General features: G+C 33.7%; 1 protein-coding gene across 1 annotated transcript in view; it reads left to right on the top strand.

The window, feature by feature from the left end:
* Positions 1-19,883, top strand: part of AP3B1 (adaptor related protein complex 3 subunit beta 1) — a 327,381-nt gene that overhangs the window by 106,890 nt on the left and 200,608 nt on the right. Inside the window, exon 7 of the mRNA XM_078153162.1 lies at positions 4,181-4,363. Coding sequence (XP_078009288.1) covers positions 4,181-4,363 — 183 coding nt within the window. The remainder of the gene's footprint in view (positions 1-4,180; positions 4,364-19,883) is intronic.

Here is a 19,883-nt window from a genome sequence, read left to right as displayed (position 1 = left end):
ATGATTAGTTTTTCTTGTTTCCAAGGATTCCTTTTGGAGTAGAAAATCATTCAGAGACTTACTTGATAAGATCCTCATAAATGGGGACCAGAGTAGAGGAGGATCACTACTTGTACAAATGGTAGAGGTACCTATTTATAGTCCTACTCTAAGTACTCTAAATGGTAGGCAACAGTGGCCAGTAAGTTTATCAGTAAGGAGCTGGCATGGGCTATTTTTGTCATCTGTTGTTTGGGGTGACATGTTTAAAAGGGTAGTGAGGAACGATCAAAAGAAAGGATGCATTTATCTAATTAAAGGTCTAGTTAGTCATCCAATCTGTAAAGGAGAATTTCTTAAACTGAAATCTGTGAACATTTAGAAAAAATTAAAAGCTATTTTATTGTGACTAGTTTCCTTTGTAATCCTGTATATTTTAACTTATGCATCTAATGACATTATTCTCAGAAAGGGGCCATGGGCTTTACCAGAGTATGTGGGGCAGGGGATGGTAGTGGTAATGATACAAAAGAAAATTAGGAATCCTCTTTCTTGAGCATAGGTGGCCAACTAAGACGGTATTAACAGGTTACAAGTTTTTTAGCAATGAATACTTCATTGCTAAGAGTTTGTGCAGATTTCTTAGGAGAGAGATGAAAGTACAGTGTAGCTATGAGTTAAGGAGAGATAGTATCCTAAAGAATGTGTTAACTGTTAATGTTATATTTATTTTTTCAAAGTTTTGTTGATTTTTTAAAAAATTGCTGTTACTTCTCAATAATGTCCTTTCCCACCTTCATTTAGAACAAGTAAGTACAGTTAAGCAAATCAAATAAACATATTGTCTATTTCTGACAATGTATTTTAATTTTTGGACCTATCATCCATTACCTCTCTCATGAGAGTTAGGGTATATGTCTACATATCTATAGATCTATATATCTATAGATCTATAGATATATAGATCTATAGATCTATAGATATATATATGTCATTACTCTGAAGTCAGTGACCTTATTTTCCTTTATATTATTTTCATAATCATGTTAGTTTTTCTTTTCATGCTGGATCAGTTCATGCAAGTCTTCTCAAATTTCTCTATTTTTTTTTCGTATTTGTCATCTAGTCTTATTTTTTTCTAAAGAGTTTAGAGTAGAAGGTTTTAGTCATCTATAATTTTCTGTAGAAAATGTTGATTCTTAGAAATCCAATGACTTTAAAGACACTAATGTCTATTAAAAGGGGGGAAAATAATTTGTTTCGAAGGGCCTACTCTTTCATTTTAACAAACTTAGAGATATTTAATGAGTATGTCAAGTTTTTAGCTAAAATGTGTGGGTAAGACATGATTTTGTAAGTTATCGGTTTAATGTTAGTAAAAAGCTTGCTTCACTGTTGTGGGGGAAAAAACAATCTTAGTTTGTGCAGATGTTTTATTGTGATAGGTCTATTATCCAGCTATTAGAAGATGAATGACTGATCTTTCCTATTTTCCATGCCTCCAGAAAATTGAAATAAGAAGGGGAATATCATTTGGGCTGTATGATTAGGGCAGGTGGGATGGCCATTAATTTAAGAGAAGAAAATCTTGGCAGCATTGGCCAACTTATACCATATTATCAATCAAACCTTGATGCACTTCTTGTGATGACCCAGCACTCTCAGGTTTTTGTAGCGTTAATTAGAATTCATGACAAAATAGATGCAAGGAAACGTTTTGTACCCTTCATAATTTTATAGAAAATTTATTGTTATTAGAGGAACCATTTGCTTAGTGTGATTTTTTTCATTACCGGCTTGTCAACTAGCATAGATAATCTAGAGAAAATATGAACTCCATAGATTGGGTGTCACTTTTGTTGATGGTTCATGTAGTTTACCTTGGAGCGCAGCTAATGGCTGAAGTTCATAGCAACAGCACAGAAAAACGTGGCAACCAGTGGAAGACGAATGAACCATGTTTATTGCTTTAATATAAAAAATACATAAATGGAAAGCTGCATTTGAATTTGATGAGCTCATTGCTAGTTTTGTTGCAGTGATTTATTTTCCCCCTTATACAAAAAAGCTACTATTGACACAGTGAGATGGAAATTAACTGACTGTATTTTAGAAACCAATATTTTTTGGTTTTAAAATCTGAGTGGATCATTTTGTTTTCATTCTGAATGTTTTATGGAATATTGAACATTTAATAAACTTCAATTATCAACTGTTTTGGTAGCATTTAGATATAGCCTCAAACTGTTAAGATAATAGTTAAGACAATAGTAAAATGAATACTGTTGAATGGTCAGTTGTAGCTTTTAAAATTATCTGTTTTTCTTTTTCTTTTTCAAATTAAATTTTAACAGTGACAATAAGTTCCTTCTTAGCTTTTGCTAATAGTGTTTTCTTAATTAAATTTTTTAAACTTTTATGGACTGTTTCTTAACCAGATCAAATTGAATATCATATGGTAGCTAGGTATGCATATTGTTTTACTTTTTACTCTTATGTAATATGAAAATAGATTAATTTTAGTTGAAGGTCAAGTTAAGATTACTCTTGGCTTTGCAATTCATTCCTTTATGTTTACTTATTTACTTAATGATCTTGTATTTAATCTGAAATTTAAGGATTCCTTTTAAGCTAATTATTATTTTTCTGTAAATTTACCTTCCCCAAATAATTCACTTTAACATATATTCTTATGAATCATTTTACAGATAGTATTTTACCGTTTCAGAAGAGCTCAGATTTTCCTGTCAGTACATACTGTAGACGGTGTTTAGTGATTTTCAAAGATCTTTAAAAGATACTAATTTTAATCTGTGGAAATTATGGATAGTTACCTAACTCTTAATTTCTGTTTTGAAGGAAGATTTAAAGTAGTAGATATCAAAAAGTAATGTTTAGATATAAACAACTTTCTACACAAACAGAAAATGGAAAATTATCATAAGCATAATACATTTTGATTTAGTTCTCACAAATAATCAATTCTTTGCTTTCTGGAATGACTTGCCTACATGCTGGGACCAGCAGGTACCAGTACATGGGCAGGGCTGGAGTCAATAAATGCGACTTCACGTTTATACTGATTGGTAATTCATAAAATCCCCACAGGACTTGAAACTTGTTTAGCATAATAGCAAGTACATATTCTGAGCTGTTTTCTTTCAATTGTATTGTTGGGTGCATATTAATAAACCAAATGTCAGCTAGATACAGGGAAAAACACTAAAAATATGAATATCATTGTATTTAATATTTTTCAAAAAGTGCCATTTCAGTAAATTGTATTTCTATTTAATTGCTTACTTTAAGTCATTGGGGAAATTTTAGAGGTTGAAATGAAGAATCCCCAGTGTTCAGAAAGAATGTGGCATTAATTTGCTACTACAAAGCTGTATCACATTGCTGGCTAACTGCATACATATCAGTGGTTCATATAGATATCTTATCATGTTAGGTATTCTACATGACATGGAACTTGACAGAGAAATATTAATTAAGCCAATTAGAAAAAAAACAGTAATTTAAAAAACACATCTAGAGTATTTCTGTTATGATGATAATTCACTTTGTAAAAGTCACATTTTTTGGCCAATATGCTATTTTGACTATTCACAGCATTAAGTTTTGATGAAATTTTGCTAACATTTCAAGCAGGCTTTTTTTTGTGAAGAAATTATCTACATGAAAAGTTATTTAAATGTATGATCAAGAGTTTCTATACCAAAATGGACCAGTATTCTTCTTAAGTTAACTGAATGACTGATATTTACCTCTCATTAAAACATGTTGAACCTCATTTAATGGTTTGATTTATTTCATTTGTATGGCATATTTGTTAATTGTGTATTTGAGGCTGTATTAACTTTAAAAAATAGGAAAGTTGGTTTATGTTTAATCCTAATTTAATCCAGGTATAAGCAGTTTAACTGAAACTTAGAAGCCTCCAGTGGAAGTTTTCAAGCTTTCTATCTTAGGAAAGTGTTATGTTGCCATCTATATCTGTATCTGTATCTATATAAAATTATATATTGAATAATAAAGATATTCCTTATGGCATTGAGTTTTCTGATTAGTGTTGTTTAAACATTGACAGTTTTTTTTACCTCTGTGACATTGAGTGTTGTAATGATAGCCCCAGTATCATTTTGCAGAATCATTGAGAAAAGTATATCTTATTGTGTTAATACTTTTTCTTTTCTAGCTGGTAGCTGGAAGTGTTGTGATGGCTTTTGAAGAAGTGTGCCCAGATAGAATAGACCTGATTCACAGAAACTACCGCAAGCTGTGTAATTTGCTAGTTGATGTTGAAGAGTGGGGGCAGGTTGTCATAATCCACATGCTAACCCGATATGCACGCACACAGTTTGTGAGTCCTTGGAAAGAGGTAAGTGTTAAACATATCTGTCAGCTTGTAAAATATCTCAGGAGGATGGTGATTGTTTAGTTTGAAAAAATATGTATCAAAAAATTAAGTCTACTGAAATATATCTAAACGAGAAGTCCCAGAAATTTTGTTGGCAGTTTAAAAAACTCATCTTTCATCTATTCATTAAAGTAATAATTTCACAGTATTTACAGTTTTAGTTTGGTGCCTCATGAAATGTCACTGTTAAGAGCAACACTGTGCATTATCTACAAAAACATTGCCAAACAGTAAATTTTAAGTTAATCATGATCTTGTTATTTCCAGGTCCCAACAGATCCAAACACTTGCTGCCAGTAGCACATATTATTATATTATTATTCTACCAAAAGTAACTTAAAGCTATGAAATTAATTTTTCTTTTATATCATTTTAAATAATATTATTGAATAATAATAGTTTTTATACAGTGCTTTAAGGTTTGCAAAATGCTTTCCATTAGTTACCTTGTTTGATTGAAACTTAGTTCTTCTGATATTAGTTTTTTTAATATCTTCATTCAGTTTTATAAAATTTATAGTTAGTGCTTTTGTTGGCATTACCTACCAAAAATGGATAACAATATGTGCTAATGATGATTAAATTATTTTACCTTTTTGCTGTGAAGATTAGTTAAAAAGCAATTTTTGTTTTATTGTTACATTGACAAGATACTTCATCCACTTTTGTTTTAAGACAGTTCTCAGTAGAAATAGACAACTTTTATATATGTTTTAATTACTTAAAAAAACTAAGTTAAAGTGATTTAAATGCTACTAAAGCAGCACATTGTTTCTCCTGCTTTATTTTAAAAAGCTCTGGTATAGTCTTAAAGTCAAGTCTGTCAGACAGTTTCTTTTAGCACAAATCTGTGAGTACAGTGGATGCTCAGTTACTTAATGCTAATTAATAGGTGTCTTATTAAAAGAGAGAAAAGGATAGACTGAAAATAGCTGAGATGAAATGTTGGTAGCATTTCTGAAACCATGGTTTCCCTCTAAGTTAGCTCCAGTTACCAAATTACATTAGCATGTAGCCTTATATTAAGTCACACAAAAGCTGAGATAATTTTTTTTTCTGTCTTCAAATTGAAAAATGTTTGTGATGCTGATTTTGTAGTTTTCAAAGTAAAAAGAAAATAGTAACGTTTTGAGTTGGCCACCAAGTGACGAGTTTCTTGGCTACAGCAACTCAAGAACTTTTCCTTTGAAGTTGAGTGGAAAGATCATCATTGGTGGAAGGTGTCTCTACGCTAATAAAATCACAAATCTTTTGATGTCTTGAAGTACAATTTAAACTCTGAGGTGACGTCTAGAACATTATTTGTTGAAAGCTAATTGTCAAAGTAATTTGCAGTGATCGAGACATTAATGCTTTCGATTAAGTGATTAATAAATAATAATAACTGATATTCACACCAATGAAATTGAAATGCTGATGAGTTTCTGTTGGAGAGTGAGATAAAATTTCATGTGCTACTATGCTGAAAATGTTTTATCAGGCCATTGATACATATAGCAGCTTAAAGAAAAAAACCCATTTTATAAATGTTTATAGGAAATGTATTTAGTACTGAAGTACTAAGTGTTTTAAGTTGAGTGTTCAGTGATAATTAATGGGGGAATGTATGTATATATGTGTGTGTGTGTGTGTGTGTGTGTGTGTGTATATATATATATATGTGTATATATATATATATATATATATATGAAATATATAAAATTTTGAATCTCTGTCTAGTTCCATGTGTAAAACTATAGTTACTACCTTGCATTAATTTACAATCGTTGTCTTCATTTAATGATACTTATTAACTGTCTTAAGTGCATGTTTCTGTGCAGTGCATTTTAAATTTGTCCAAAAGTAAATTACATTAGCATATGAAATAATTGCAATGTATTTCATTTATTTATTAGTTTACTCATTCATTTATTTAGTAAAGATCAAAAAAAGGGGAAATATTAAGAAAATCAGGGGAAGTTCAATTTCTTCATCATTCTGTCTTCTGAAAAATATTTTATATTTGCCTTTTTAAGGCAAACATTAAGCAGCCTTGTGGTATAATAGTAGGAAACCTGGATTTAGATGTTAAATTTTGGAGATCTGAATTCAAGTTTTGGCTTCACTCTTGACTAGATGCATGACTCTGGGAGAGTCACTTGATTTGCTCAGTTTTTTAATCTGTAAAGTAGGAATAATAATACTACTTTAGAGTGTTGTTGTGAGAAAAGTATTCTGTAAATGTGCATAAGAAACATGAGATGGGGTTATTAATCCAACAGTTAAGTATTGGAGAATTATAATAATAACTAATATCTAACATTTATATAGTGTTTGCTGCTTTCCAAGGCACTGTTAAGCATTTTATGATTTATCTCATTTGATCCTCTCAACAACCCATCAGTGTGGATGCTTTCATTTTACAGATGAGGAAACAGAAGAAAACAGAAGGTAAATCACTTGCCTAGGGTTACAATCAAGTCTTTCTGACTCCAGGCTTGGCTCTCTATTCAAATACTGAACTTCCTTATTATAAGCTTATGAAAACTTTGCACAATTTATAGGATTCTGAGGGTCCTACACTACCAAACTTCCATCCTCAAATGCTAAAGGAGTCACTGCAGAATATGTAGATGTATATATACAAACTCCATTAATGTAATCTGTTTCAAAGGCCTATAGTAGACTAGTGCTACATGGGCATAGATCATAAAATAGCCTTTATTGTAGATTCCCAGCTGGTTATTTTCCTTTTCATGCCTCTGATCATTTCTCTTCCGTTTGCTGTGCCTCAACCCTTAACAGCTCATTTTGTTTTCTATTCTTTGATCACCTACATATAAGGAAGGTGTTGACTTAGCAGAGACATTGATAGTCTAGTGAACTTCCTAGGACAGATTGGTCTTGTGTCCTAGGATTTGTATGTAGTTAATTTAGGTGATTGAAATAATTTTACTCATCACCATCTTATAGCTAGAGCTAGACTAAGCTGGGAGAAACTTAGACAACATCTAGGACTCATCTTTAGCTTTCAGGTTCTGCTTTTAATATTATAAAGGTGTTGTAGGTGGTAAGGCTGGCTTTATGCATGAGAGTACATTATAATAAGTCATTGTCTTGGGGAGGAGCCCTGCAGAGCTTTGTTTTCTACAAGTGCAGAGTGATATCCATTTATGACAACTCTGAAACAGGCATTTTCGTAGAGTCAGAAAAGTGAAAGGGGAAAGGTCTCTTAAGTTGCTGTTTTTTAAAAAATATATATTATTCGTGTGTGTGTGTATGTGTGTGCATACACACATACACACACACTGACCCCCAAAGTCTGTTATATGGGTAACTTGCATACTTAGCTAAATTAAGAAACAGTATAGCCCAAAAAAGGGCAAAATACATTTTTAAATGATAATTTCATGACGAGTTTACATTTTAAATATTAATTGAAATTTATTTTCTTTCAATCAGTAAGGCAATTTGCCTAAAAGTTGCATAAGAAAAATGAAAAGTTGAGTAAAAACAAAAGCTTACAACATTTATAAATGAGGAATGGAATTGTGAAAAAAAAAATCATCACACTTTGTATCTGTACATTAATCAGTTCTGAAAGCTCTTCTTTGTACATTATTTCGTGATCCTTATAGCCAGCTGCTGTCAATGAATTAGGAAGGGCTGGTGGTGTTATCTGATATGAAGAGGGAAAATAAGACTCAAGGAACTTGTGACTTGCCCAAGATTGCAAAGCCAGTAAGTGATAGGACAAGGACAGGTGCCCAGATCTTTTGACTTTTAGTTTGATGATCTTACCATTGCACCATTTGATGTATTTTCTCAAAGTATGTCTGTTACTTATGGAATGCATTTTTTTTCCTTTTTTAGATCCTAGTCAACCTTTGTTACTAAATATTTTTTGAAATATATCAGCTGTTTGCTTTTTGTTCTGCCTAAAATTAGATTGAATATTTAGTCATTGAAATCACTAAACTAATCTACTTTACAAAACAAAGTCATATTTTATATACTGAATTAGTTTAACATTGGTTTGTGTTTATGTGCTTGAAGGCAAAACTGGTTACTTTGGGAATTAAAAATTAGTAGAAATACTTTTTGAGATGAGCTGGTATGTATGCCTTTGTCAATAACTTCTTAAATGAACACATCATATACAACTAGGCATCTTAAACAGCAGAAGAGATTTTTAATTTAGTTTATTTGCATCATTATAGATCAGTATTTAGGCTGTTTATATGTAAATGTATGATTTGAGGAACAATTAAGTGTTGACAAAGTAGATTGCAGTCATATCAATTGCACTGCGTTTTCCATAATTTTTCTAACTGACATCTTTGATGATAAATGGTGGATGCCAAGTCAAAGCCGATTATACAGTGCACTAGGAATTCATGGCGCTGTCAGGGAGAAGACCGATTGACTTTAAATTTACATATTAATGAGAAGATTTGTTAAGAGGGTGCTTGACTATAGAAAATAACAGCATATTTATAGGGCACGACATTTTATAAATAAAGCTGATGCAGGAAAATGGAAATTAAACCTTTTAGGTTAATAAATTCAAGAGACTGCTAAAACGCATATTTGCATTTTTATTTTCTTAAATTTACCTTACTCTTCGGACAATATATGCAGTTTTTGTTTTTTTTATTCTGGGTCAAGTTTGAATAGTTGCCATGGTCTTAAAAATTCTTCAGTTAAATACCATTGCCTTTGTATGGCTTTAAGAGGGGAAAAGCAGTTTGAGACAGAAACTGAAATACCTAAGACAAAGCTTCTTTTTTTGTTGGTAGAATAAAGTAACCTTATAAATGAATGTCATAAAACAGTTGAATTTTAGAACTAGTGGCATTCATCATAGTTAAGCCCTGACTTTGGGGCTTGACAATTTTTTTTCTTGTGAATTTTGAACTTTTAAAAAATACCAGATAAAATATTTTTATATTATTACTAATGGTCTCAACTTATTAAGGATCATTTCTATCTGTTGTATTTTAAGAAATGGAACTAAGGTAAAAAGTTTTCATGAAGTTTCATTAAACTTTAAGAGCTTGATCTCTAGATATTTAATGGTTGATTTTACTTACTGAACTATATTGATGGTAGTATAAGCTATACTATATAACTTTGACGTACAATGTGATTAGATCAATTATGGACAGTCCCAATTTCAAGAAAAGAAAAGTGTGCTTTTTAATAGGTCATTGTCCTTTTGTCAAATCTAGGTGGTTTTAGTTTGGGAAATTTAGTTGTTATGACTGATGTAGTTTTATCTCTACTTATTTTTTAAAGCCTATGAGTCATGGGGCAGCTATGTGGTGCAGTGGATAGAGCTTTGGCCTTGGAGTCAGGAGGGCCTGAATTCAAATCCAGCCTCAAACACTTGACCCTTACCAGCTGTGTGACCCTGGGCAAGTCACTTAACCCTGATTGCCTCACCAAAAAGCAAAAAATAAAATGAAATGAAATCTATGAGTCACATAGATTGAGAAAAATTTACTTACATAAAAGATAGTATGTATTTTTCTATTATGTTTGAAATACTATGAAAAGTATATTTAAAAAGCTCTATTTAAAAACAATTGTTTTTCAGTATAAAATATATTATACACTAAAATCCTTTTTAAAATCAAGAGGCTTAAATGTATTCCTAGTTCTCTGAGTTTTTAAGTAAAACATAAACCCAGTAACTTAACACTTTATAATTTGAAGTTTTTATGCATAGTTGTGGTCAAATGAATACTAAATTTTTTTAGAAAACTTTTTATTGAAGGTAATTTAATAAGAGTTACATAAAACTCTCTAAAGTTACCCTCGCAGTCTGATAATTAAAGAAAACTGAGCAGACTAGATGAGTTTTAGTAGAATGGGTGTTATAGCACTAGAATGATAATTAGTATGAGTCATACTATCCCATGGTGCTTTAAGATTTACCATATGTAGTGTTGTAGAAGATTTCTAAAATTACAGTATGACTAAAAAGTAAACATAGATTCAAAATACTAGTAAGAAAAATGAATAAGGAAAAGGTCCTTCTGATGACAATATTTATAGTAGGTTTTTTTTGTTGTTGTTATAGAACAGAGCTGTAAATTAAAGGGGTGCTAACAGTTAGGGAATGGCAGAACAAATTGTGGCATATTAATGTAATAGAATATTGCTGAACTATAAGAAATGACAAAAGAGAAGATTTCAGAGAAACCTAGAAAGATTTGTATGAATTGCTGCAGAATGAAATGAGCGGAGGCAGGACAAAAATTTATACAAGAACAAGGTAAAAAAACCCAACATTGCAAGTCTTATCGATACAGGGACCAACCATGATTCCAGAAGACCACTGTTAAAGTCTGCTACTCACTTTTGGACAGAGGGTTAATAGACTTAAAGTGCCAAAGAACATAGATGTTTTCAGACATGGCCAGTGTGGCAATTTGTTTTGCATGACTGTGCATATTTGTTGAATTTTTTTTCCTCTCAATCTTTGGGGTTGGAGAAAGGGATACATTAGTAGTAGTAGTAGTAGTAGTAGTAGTGGGAAAAAGGAAAGCAGAGAGAGGGAGAGAAGAGGGGGGAGGAGATGGAGAAGGAGATTCATTAAACATTTTTTAAAAAAATGCATAGAAGAGAAAAGAAGGAAGACCAGAAAGAGTCACAGACAAGTGGGACAGCTTTGAGAGTTGCATGCTGAGTTTTTTATATGTAAAAAAGACAAGAAAGCCATTTTTAAAGATCTCTAGCTGTATTTTTTGGTTCTGCTATATACATAGAAGCGTCCATTTTATATCTTTTGCCTTCTGGAACATCTTTTGCCTACTGGCATATCATAGTCAAAGCTCTTTACTCCTTATGGTGATGTTTGCTACATTGTCTGTGTCTAAATTTTTCTCGTTGACCCAGAAGCTCTGTATTTTGGTCATGATGTTCCTGGGAGTTTTTGTTTTTGTTTTTAGTTCTAAGGGTTTTTTTTCCCTCAGATGAACAATTAATTCTTTCTATTCCCAATTTGCCCTCTGGTTCTAAGAAGTTTGGGTAATTTTCTTTTAAGATTTCTTGAAATATGATGTCTAGGATCTCCACCCACCCCCGAAATAGTCTAATCATTCATAATTTTTTTTTTAACCCTTGATCTGTTTTTCAGGTCAGTTTACTTGCTATCAGATATCTTACATTCTGGTCCTTTTTTTAAAAATTTTTTTTAGCTTTTTGATTTTTTAAAAATATTTCTTATTGTCTCATGGAGTCATTGGCTTCTATTTATTCTAATTTTTAGGGAGTTTTTGCTTGGGCAGTTTTATATCTCTTATGCTAAGTTATTCCTTTTCTAGTTCTTAATTCCAAAAGTTTTATCATTTTAAAACTCTTTTAAACTCTTACTTTGTCTCTTCCAGACATTTTGTTGAATTTGTGCCTAAGCTGTCTTTTTCTTTGAGGTATTGCTTGTAGATGTTTTGGAGGCATTCTCTTATATGTTTCCCTTGAGCTTCCCTGCCTCTGTAATAATACATTATGGTGGGGCTCCTTTTTTTTCCCTTGTGTGTTACCCATTCTTACAGCCTGTTGCCTTGATTTTATACTTGATGTTAGTTCTGGGCTCTTCCACACTTTTGGAGGGAAAATCTTAGCTGGTTCTTTTGATGCTTTATTAGGGTTTCAAGTTTTTTGTTATTCTAGGATCTCAGGGACAAACTGGGAACTTGCAAATTTTCAGTGCTCCCAAATTGGTCAATGTCTGTTTGCTGCCCCTATAGTCCTAACTCTTTTGTCTGAGTGTGAGTTAAACTGCTACTCTGCCCCCATTAGTGAGCTGGAAAGCTCTTTGCTCTGGGATTCCTTCCCTGATTATTCCTCTGCAGCCTGGGGTAAATTTGTACAGAACCCACTCTGAGTGTGTGGTCTGAGACACACCACTGCTGCTGTTGCTGGCTTCTGAATTTCCTCCTTTCTCTGTATGCTTTCCCTAACTTTAAACAATGTCATGTGCCCCTTCTCACGCTGATCTAAATCTGTGACTCAAGACTGTGGCCTGGGTAGTGGGTGACAAAGCTGCCAGTTTGTACCTGTTCCCATCTAGTGCCCCAGTGGTTTTGGTGATGACCTGGAATGGGTCTGGGACCTTGTCTCTCCCTGGTGTGCGCAGCCTGTTTCTGGGTGCTGAAGTAATGGTACTGTGTCCACTGTCCACAGACTTGGCTTCATGTCCCCCATGGTGAGTTGAGCTAGACAAATGACTGACTGTGACTATTTCAGATTTTCCCTTCAGGATTCATTCTGGTGCATTTTCTTTGCACCTTTTTTGGAGATGTTTGTAGATTGGAGCTCACCAGTTGCTTCTCACCATTCTGCCATCTTGGCTGTACTTTTCCATGCTATCAGAATTTAAGGCCAGTCCTTTATCTTCTATTTTCTCAAATGCTACTGGAAAGTGGATTGTAAGTAGATAGCAAATTAGGCATGCCAAGCTATAGATTGCACATCAAAATCATGATTAAAATTTTCTACCAGGGTTGTTTAATAAATGCATGTCAACTGAATGACTTCAAGAAGTTTCTTTCGTAGGCATTGCTTTAGAAAAATTATTAATTTTTCTTCATATATTTGACTTGAGTTTTGTGGAAGAAAAATTTGCTTAAAGTATTAGGTCATGTAATTCATAGTAATTCATCCATGATCCAAGAATGAGTGTATTTGTGTATCTCTTTTTGTATCTCTGTTTTGCCATTAGACTTTCTCCTCCCATTTACACTTTCTTAACCTTGCATCCTCTCCTGGGACATTTTAAAAATCATTTATTATTAAAAGATATCCCCCAAGAACTACTCCCGTTCCTCAATGGAGGAGACCACAACCCAGGCATCTTGAAGGCTATGCTTAGTAGAATATAAGCTTCAGCAGGATTGTCCTGCTGGAAAGGCTTCTCCTCTGGTTCAAATGAAATAGCTACTGTGTCTGCTTCCAAGAACCAGCCTTGCTAATTATGGAGAGGCTCATTACCAGTAATCTGGCTATTTGGTGAGGAATTCTTTGGCCCTGACAACCCATAAAATAAAAATAGGAGATATATTTTTCACATAATTGGAACCGAGGCAGTGCTTTCTCTTTACTTTTATATTTTCCCCCATTTATTTTAATGTACAACTTGCCCTTTATGCCTTTTCAACTGAAAAAATATTTTTCCTTGTCTTTATCTGCACATCAGTTTGTGTGTATACTTGTTTTCATTGTTATCTCTAGATGATCAACTCAAAGGATAAGTCTTTTGTTTAATTTTCTTTGCCAATGCATGATAAGTCATCCTGTCTGTATTGATATTTAATAAGTGATTTTGATTAGAGTAATAAAATTTTGGAACTGAAGGGGACTTAGAAGTTATTTAGTCTTTCTCTTTTTATTGTTATCCAGAGAGCTAAATTAATATCCCTAAGGACACATGGCTAGTTATTGGCATAAGTTTGTAGGGAAAGTTTTTTCGGCCTGCTATAAGGCCTCATGGTGACTGGGCCCTATTTATGTAGCCTTCAAGGACCCAATGTGAGCCCTGTTTCGTGAGGTGGCAGGCATTGGAGGAAAACTTAAATGGAAAAATTAGTGAGTCATCGTCTATTTATTGGAACACAGTTTGTTAGTTTTTTAAACATAACCTCATGTTCAAATCCTGGAATTTAACCTGTGTTCTTATGTATTTATCTAAAGTCTTAACAACCCTACCTAGCTCTGTGCAATTTGTTTTAGTAAGTTGTATTCAGGGTTTTATTATGTAAAGAGAATAGTCATATTTCAGTTATTGGGACTGCTGTAATTTAATTTAATTTAATTTAATTTATTTTAATGGATTCTAATAACTGTAGAGTTGCCAGTGAAAGAAAGGAGGTAACTTGTGATTTTCTTCATCTCTCTCACTGCTTTGCCAAAAGCAAACAAAAACAAAACAAAAGACCCAACTCATGCTCTGATCATGTTTACAATATATTTAAGAGCTTAAATTGAGTATTTACAGATATTTTCATTTGCCCTTACTCTGTTCTTGTGAGGTAAAGAGAAATAAATGACATTTAACTTATTTTTACAGATGACCAAGCTGAAAGGTGGAAAGTTATTTGCCTAAGCTCATATAATGAGTCATTGCTGAAGTCACAACTAAATCTAAATTCACCTGTGTCTTAACATAGAATTACTTTCTATTCTATCAGTTTTCAGATTTTTTTTTTTTTTTGAGTTTTTATGAACACTTTCTAGGCTATTTTTTGTGGCTTCTAATTCCCATCACAATGATTGTCTTGAGTAGGGCATTGAACATTGTAGTGTAGTTACAAACACAGCATCTTCTCATGACTACACTTTATTTCAAGGAACCCTTAGAGATGCCCTGTGGCATCCCAGGCTACTATGGCACATCATTTGAAAACCACTGCATTTGATTAGCTTGCAACTGAATGTAGAGCCAAAAGAAATGAGTGGTGTTGTGGGCTATTGAACACTGTGAATTTTCACAGTGGCTCAACACAATGTTACTTAGCACAGGTGTTTCTATAATTGTGATGTATGGGGGGAGATTCAGTGTTCAATGGGCCTCAAACCCACACTTCCACCTGTATGGTGTAGTGGTTACTGGTCTGTGGTATAAAACATGGAGAATGTTAGGGATGCTGGGTGCCTTACAGATGGAGAAAAATCTCAAAACATTATCTAAATTGCATGATGCTTCAACTAGACTTGTTTTATTTTGAGCAAGGGATTTTTGTATTTTATAAAATGCTTGGAAAAAAATTCATGTTTTCCTTGTGGAGAGGGAGCATTCTATGGGATCAAGAGCATTCTTGAGGGATAGTCAGTGAAAATGCTCAGGATCCAGAGAGAGTGTGTCTTGTTGGGCAACAGTAATGAGGACCAATGTCACTGGATTGAGTTCTGTCTAGGGAGGTATACGTTCAGGTAAGGGGAGGGCCAGTGATGTAAGTATAAAACAATTTTTTGCTCACTTAAGTGTAGTCATTACATAAAATTTAGTAGTAGCATTATTTCCTAATTATATTTTTTAAAGATTCAAGTAATAGCTAACATTTATATAGTTCTTGTGGTTTAGGAAGTCTTTTATATATATGTTATCTCATTTGATCCTCAAAACAACTTTTTTAGGTAAGTACTGTTTTTATCCCTATTTATCCCTGAGGCAGCTAGGTGACTCAGTGAATAAAATGCTGGACCTAGAATCAGGAGAACCTGAGTTCAAATCCAGCCTTAGACATTTATTAGTTGTGTGACTGTGGACAAGTTTCTTTCTTTTCTTTTTTGTAAATATTTTTTAAATTTAGTATTTTATTTTTCCCCAATTACATATAAAAACAATTTTTAACATTCATTTAAAAAACTTTGAGTTCCAAATTCACTCCCTTCCTCTTTCCTTCCTTCCCCCCCCCCACTCCCCATTGAGAAAGCAAGCAATTCCATGTAGGTTATAAATGTATAGTCATGCAAATAATTTCCATAATAGTCATGTGAAAGAAAACATAGAACAAAAAAACCTAAACAACATAGACCAAAAAAACCTAAATAAAACAAAACCTCAAGAAAAAAATAAAGTAAGAAAAGTATGCTTCAGTCTGCATTCATATACCATCAGTTCTTTCTCTGGGGATGGATAACATTTTCCATCCTAAGTCTTTCAGAGTTGTTTTGGATCATTGTATTGCTGAGAATAGTGAAGTCATTCACAGTTGATCCTCTTACAATATTATTGTTACTTTGTATGCGGTATATTTCACTTTGTATCAGTTTATGTAAGTCTTTCCAGGGTGTTCTGAGAGCATCCTGCTCATCATTTTTTATAGCACAATAGTATTTCATCATAATCACATACATCAGTTTGTTCAACCATTCCCCAATTGATGGGCATCCCCTCAATTTCCAGTTTTTTGCTGCTAGAAAAGAGCTGCTATAAATATTTTTGTACATATAGGTCCTTTTCATTTTTGTTTTTTATCTCTTTTGGGATACATAGTTAGTAGTGGTATTGCTAGGTGAAAGGGTATGTGCATGGTCTTATAGCCCTTTGGGCATAGTTCCAAATTGCTTTACAGAATAGCTAGATCAGTTCATAGCTCCATCAACAATGCATTAATGTCTCATTTTTCCCACACCCCCTCCAACATTTCTCATTTTCCTTTTCTATCCTATTAGTCTAATAGGTATGAGGTAGTGCCTCAGAATTGTTTTAATTTTTATTTCCCCAGTCATTAGCAAGTTAGAGCATTTTATTTCACATGGCTAAAGATCGCTTTGATTATTTCATCTGATAACTATTCATCTTTTGATTGTTTATCAATTAGGAAATGGCTTTTATTTTTATAAATTTGACTCAATTCTCTATATGTTTAAAAATGAGACCTTTATCAGAGGAATTTGCTTCAAAAAATTTTCCCAGTTACTATTGCTATTTCCCTCTATCCTGTTCTCCCCCTACGCCATTTATTTGATTCTCTCTCCTTTCACCCTGTCCCTCCTGTTTTGCTTCTGACTACCCCCTTCCCCAATCTGCCCTCCCTCATAATCACCCCACCCCTTTCCCCCCTAGTTTTCTATAGGCTAAGATAGATTTCTGTACCCAGTTGAATGTGTATGTTATTCTATCTTTGAGCCAATGCTGATAATAGTAAGGTTCACTGGCTTCCCCTCAACTCCCTCCTCTTCCCATCCATTGTAAAAGCTTTTTCTTGCCTCTTTTATGTGAGATAATTTACCCTATTCTACCTCTCCGTTTCCCTTTCTCCTAGTATGTTCGTCTCTCATTCTGTAATTTTATTTTTTAAAATAGCATCCCTTCATATTCAACTCACACGTGTTCTCTGCCTATATATGTATATATGTACACATACACATATGTGTGTGTGTGTATATATATATATATATATTTTTTTTTCTCTGCTAACTGCCCTAATAATGAGAAAATTAATAGTATAATTTTTGCATGTAGGAATGTAAACAATTTAACCTTAAGTGCCTTATGATTTTGCTTTACTGTTTACCTTTTTATGTTTCTCTTCAGTCTTGTATTTGACAGTCAAATTTTCTATTAAGCTCTGGCCTTTTCATCAAGAATGGCTTGAAAGTCCTCTATTTCACTGAATATCCATTTTTTCCCCTGAAAGATTATCCTCAGTTTTGCTGGGTAGATAATTCTTGGTTGTAATTCTGGCTCCCTCCAGAATGTCATATTCCAAGCCCTCTGATCCTTAAATGTAGAAGCTGCTAAAGCTTGTGTTATCCTGACTGTGGCTCCATGCTACTTGAATTGTTTCTTTCTAGCTGCCTGCAATATTTTCTCCTTGACCTGGAAACTCTGGAGTTTGGCTATAATATTCCTAGCAGTTTTCATTTTGGGATCTCTTTTAGGAGGTGATTGATTTTTTTTTACCCTCTGGTTGTAGAATATCAGGGCAGTTTTCCTTGATAATTTCTTGAAAGATGACATCTAGGCCCTTTTTTTGATCATGGCTTTCAGGTAGTCCAATAATTTTTAAATTCTCTCCTCGATCTATTTTCCAGGTCAGTTATTTTTCAATGAAATATTTCACATTGTCTTCTATTTTTCATTCTTTTGGTTTTGTTTTATTGTTTCTTGATTTCTCATAAAGTCATTAGCTTCCATTTGTTCCATTCTAATTTTAAGGAATTATTTTCCTCAGTTGGCTTTTGTACCTCCTTTTTCATTTGGCCAGTTCTGCTTTTCAAGACGTCTTGTCCTTATTGGGTTTTTTTTTTTGTTTGTTTTTTTGGTGCCTCTTTTACCATGTGGCCTAATCTGTTTTTTGAGGTGCTATTTTCTTTTTTCTTTTTTAAAAAATTTATCTTTTCTTTTTTCTTTTTTAATATGTGTTTTTAAAACTTTGAGTTACAAATTTTCTCCCTTCCTCCCTCTCCACCCACCCTCATTTAAAAGGCAAGCACCTCGATACAGGTTATAGGTGTGTAGTCATGCAAAACACTTCCATAGTAATCATGTTGTAAAAACTAAGTATATTTTCCTTCATTCTATCCTACCCCCCATTTATTCTATTCTCTCTGTTGACCCTGTTCCTCCTCAGAAGTGTTTGCTTCTGATTATCCCCTCCCCCAATCTGCCCTTCCCTCTTTCAACCCCCTGCTCTCTTGTCCCCTTCCCCCCTTATTTTCCTGTAGGGTAAGATAGATTTCCATACCCCATTGTGTATGTTATTCCCTCCTTAAGTCAAATCCTATGAGAATAAGATTCACTCATTCCCTCTCACCTTCCCCCATTTCCCCTCCACTGTAAAAGCCTTTTCTTGTCTGTTTCATGTGAGATAATTTACCCTATTCTACTTCTCTCTTTCTCCTCCCAGTATAACCCTCTCTTACCCCTTAATTTTATTTTCCAGATATTACCCCTTCATCTTCAACTCACCCTGTGTCCTCTATCTATCTATCTGTCTGTCTATCTATCTGTCTGTCTATCTATCTATCTATCTATCTATCTATCTATCTATCTATCTGTCTGTCTGTACATACATATAATTTTTTTCTCTCCCACTACCCTAATACTGACAAAGGATTCATGAGTTACAAATGTCATCTTTCCATGCAGCAATGTAAACAGTTAAACCTTAATAAGTCTCTTACGATTTCTCCTTCCTGTTTACCTCTTCCATGTTTCACTTGAGTCTTGTATTTGAAAGTCAGATTTTCTATGTAGCTCTGGTCTTTTCCTCAGGAATGCTTGAAAGTCTCCTATTTCATTGAATGACTATTTTTTTACCCTGAAGGATTATACAGGTAGGTGATTCTTGGTTGTAATCCTATCTCTTTTGCCTTCCAAAATACCATATTCCATGCCCTCTGGTCCCTTGAGGTGCTGTTTTCTTGAGTATTTTTTGTGTCTCCTTTACCAAGCTGCTGACTCATTTTTCATGATTTTCTTTTATCACTCTTATTTCCCTTCCCAGTTTTTCCTCTACTTCTCTTAGCTGATTTTTCAAAATCCTTTTTGAGCTCATCCGTGGCCTGGGGCCAATTCATATTTTTCTTGGAGGCTTTGGATGTAGGAGCTTTGACTTTGTCATCTTCTTCTGAGCATGTGTTTTGATCTTACTTGTCAGCGCAGCAATTTTCTCTGGTAAGAATTTTTTTCTGTTGTTTGCTCATTTTCCCAGCCTATTACTTGACTTTTAACTCTTTGTTCAAATAGGGCTCTACTTCCAGGGTGTGAAGGGCATGCTATCCCAAGCTTCAGGTGATTTGTGCAGCTGTTTTCAGGTACTTCTAGGGACCTGTAAGTTTTCAGTTCTTCCAAGGTGACATGATCTAAGGAAAGGTGTGTTTCTTACTCTCCTGGTCTGTGCTTTGGCCCGTGAGTCACCATAAGCACTGTTTTCTTCCCTGGAACTTTGAAGATGGTCCCTGCTCCACTGTGGCCACAAACTCTGCTGTGCTAGTGTTCCTCTTAACCCTAGGACTGCCACCCAGGACTGTGACCCAGATCTGAGTA

Source organism: Phascolarctos cinereus, unplaced genomic scaffold (genome assembly GCF_003287225.1).
Source record: "Phascolarctos cinereus isolate Bilbo 61053 unplaced genomic scaffold, phaCin_HiC Scaffold_4;HRSCAF=312, whole genome shotgun sequence".
In the NCBI taxonomy this organism is placed as follows: domain Eukaryota; kingdom Metazoa; phylum Chordata; class Mammalia; order Diprotodontia; family Phascolarctidae; genus Phascolarctos; species Phascolarctos cinereus.
The sequence above is the reverse complement of the archived record's forward strand: the minus strand, read 5'-3'. Positions and strand labels throughout refer to the sequence as shown.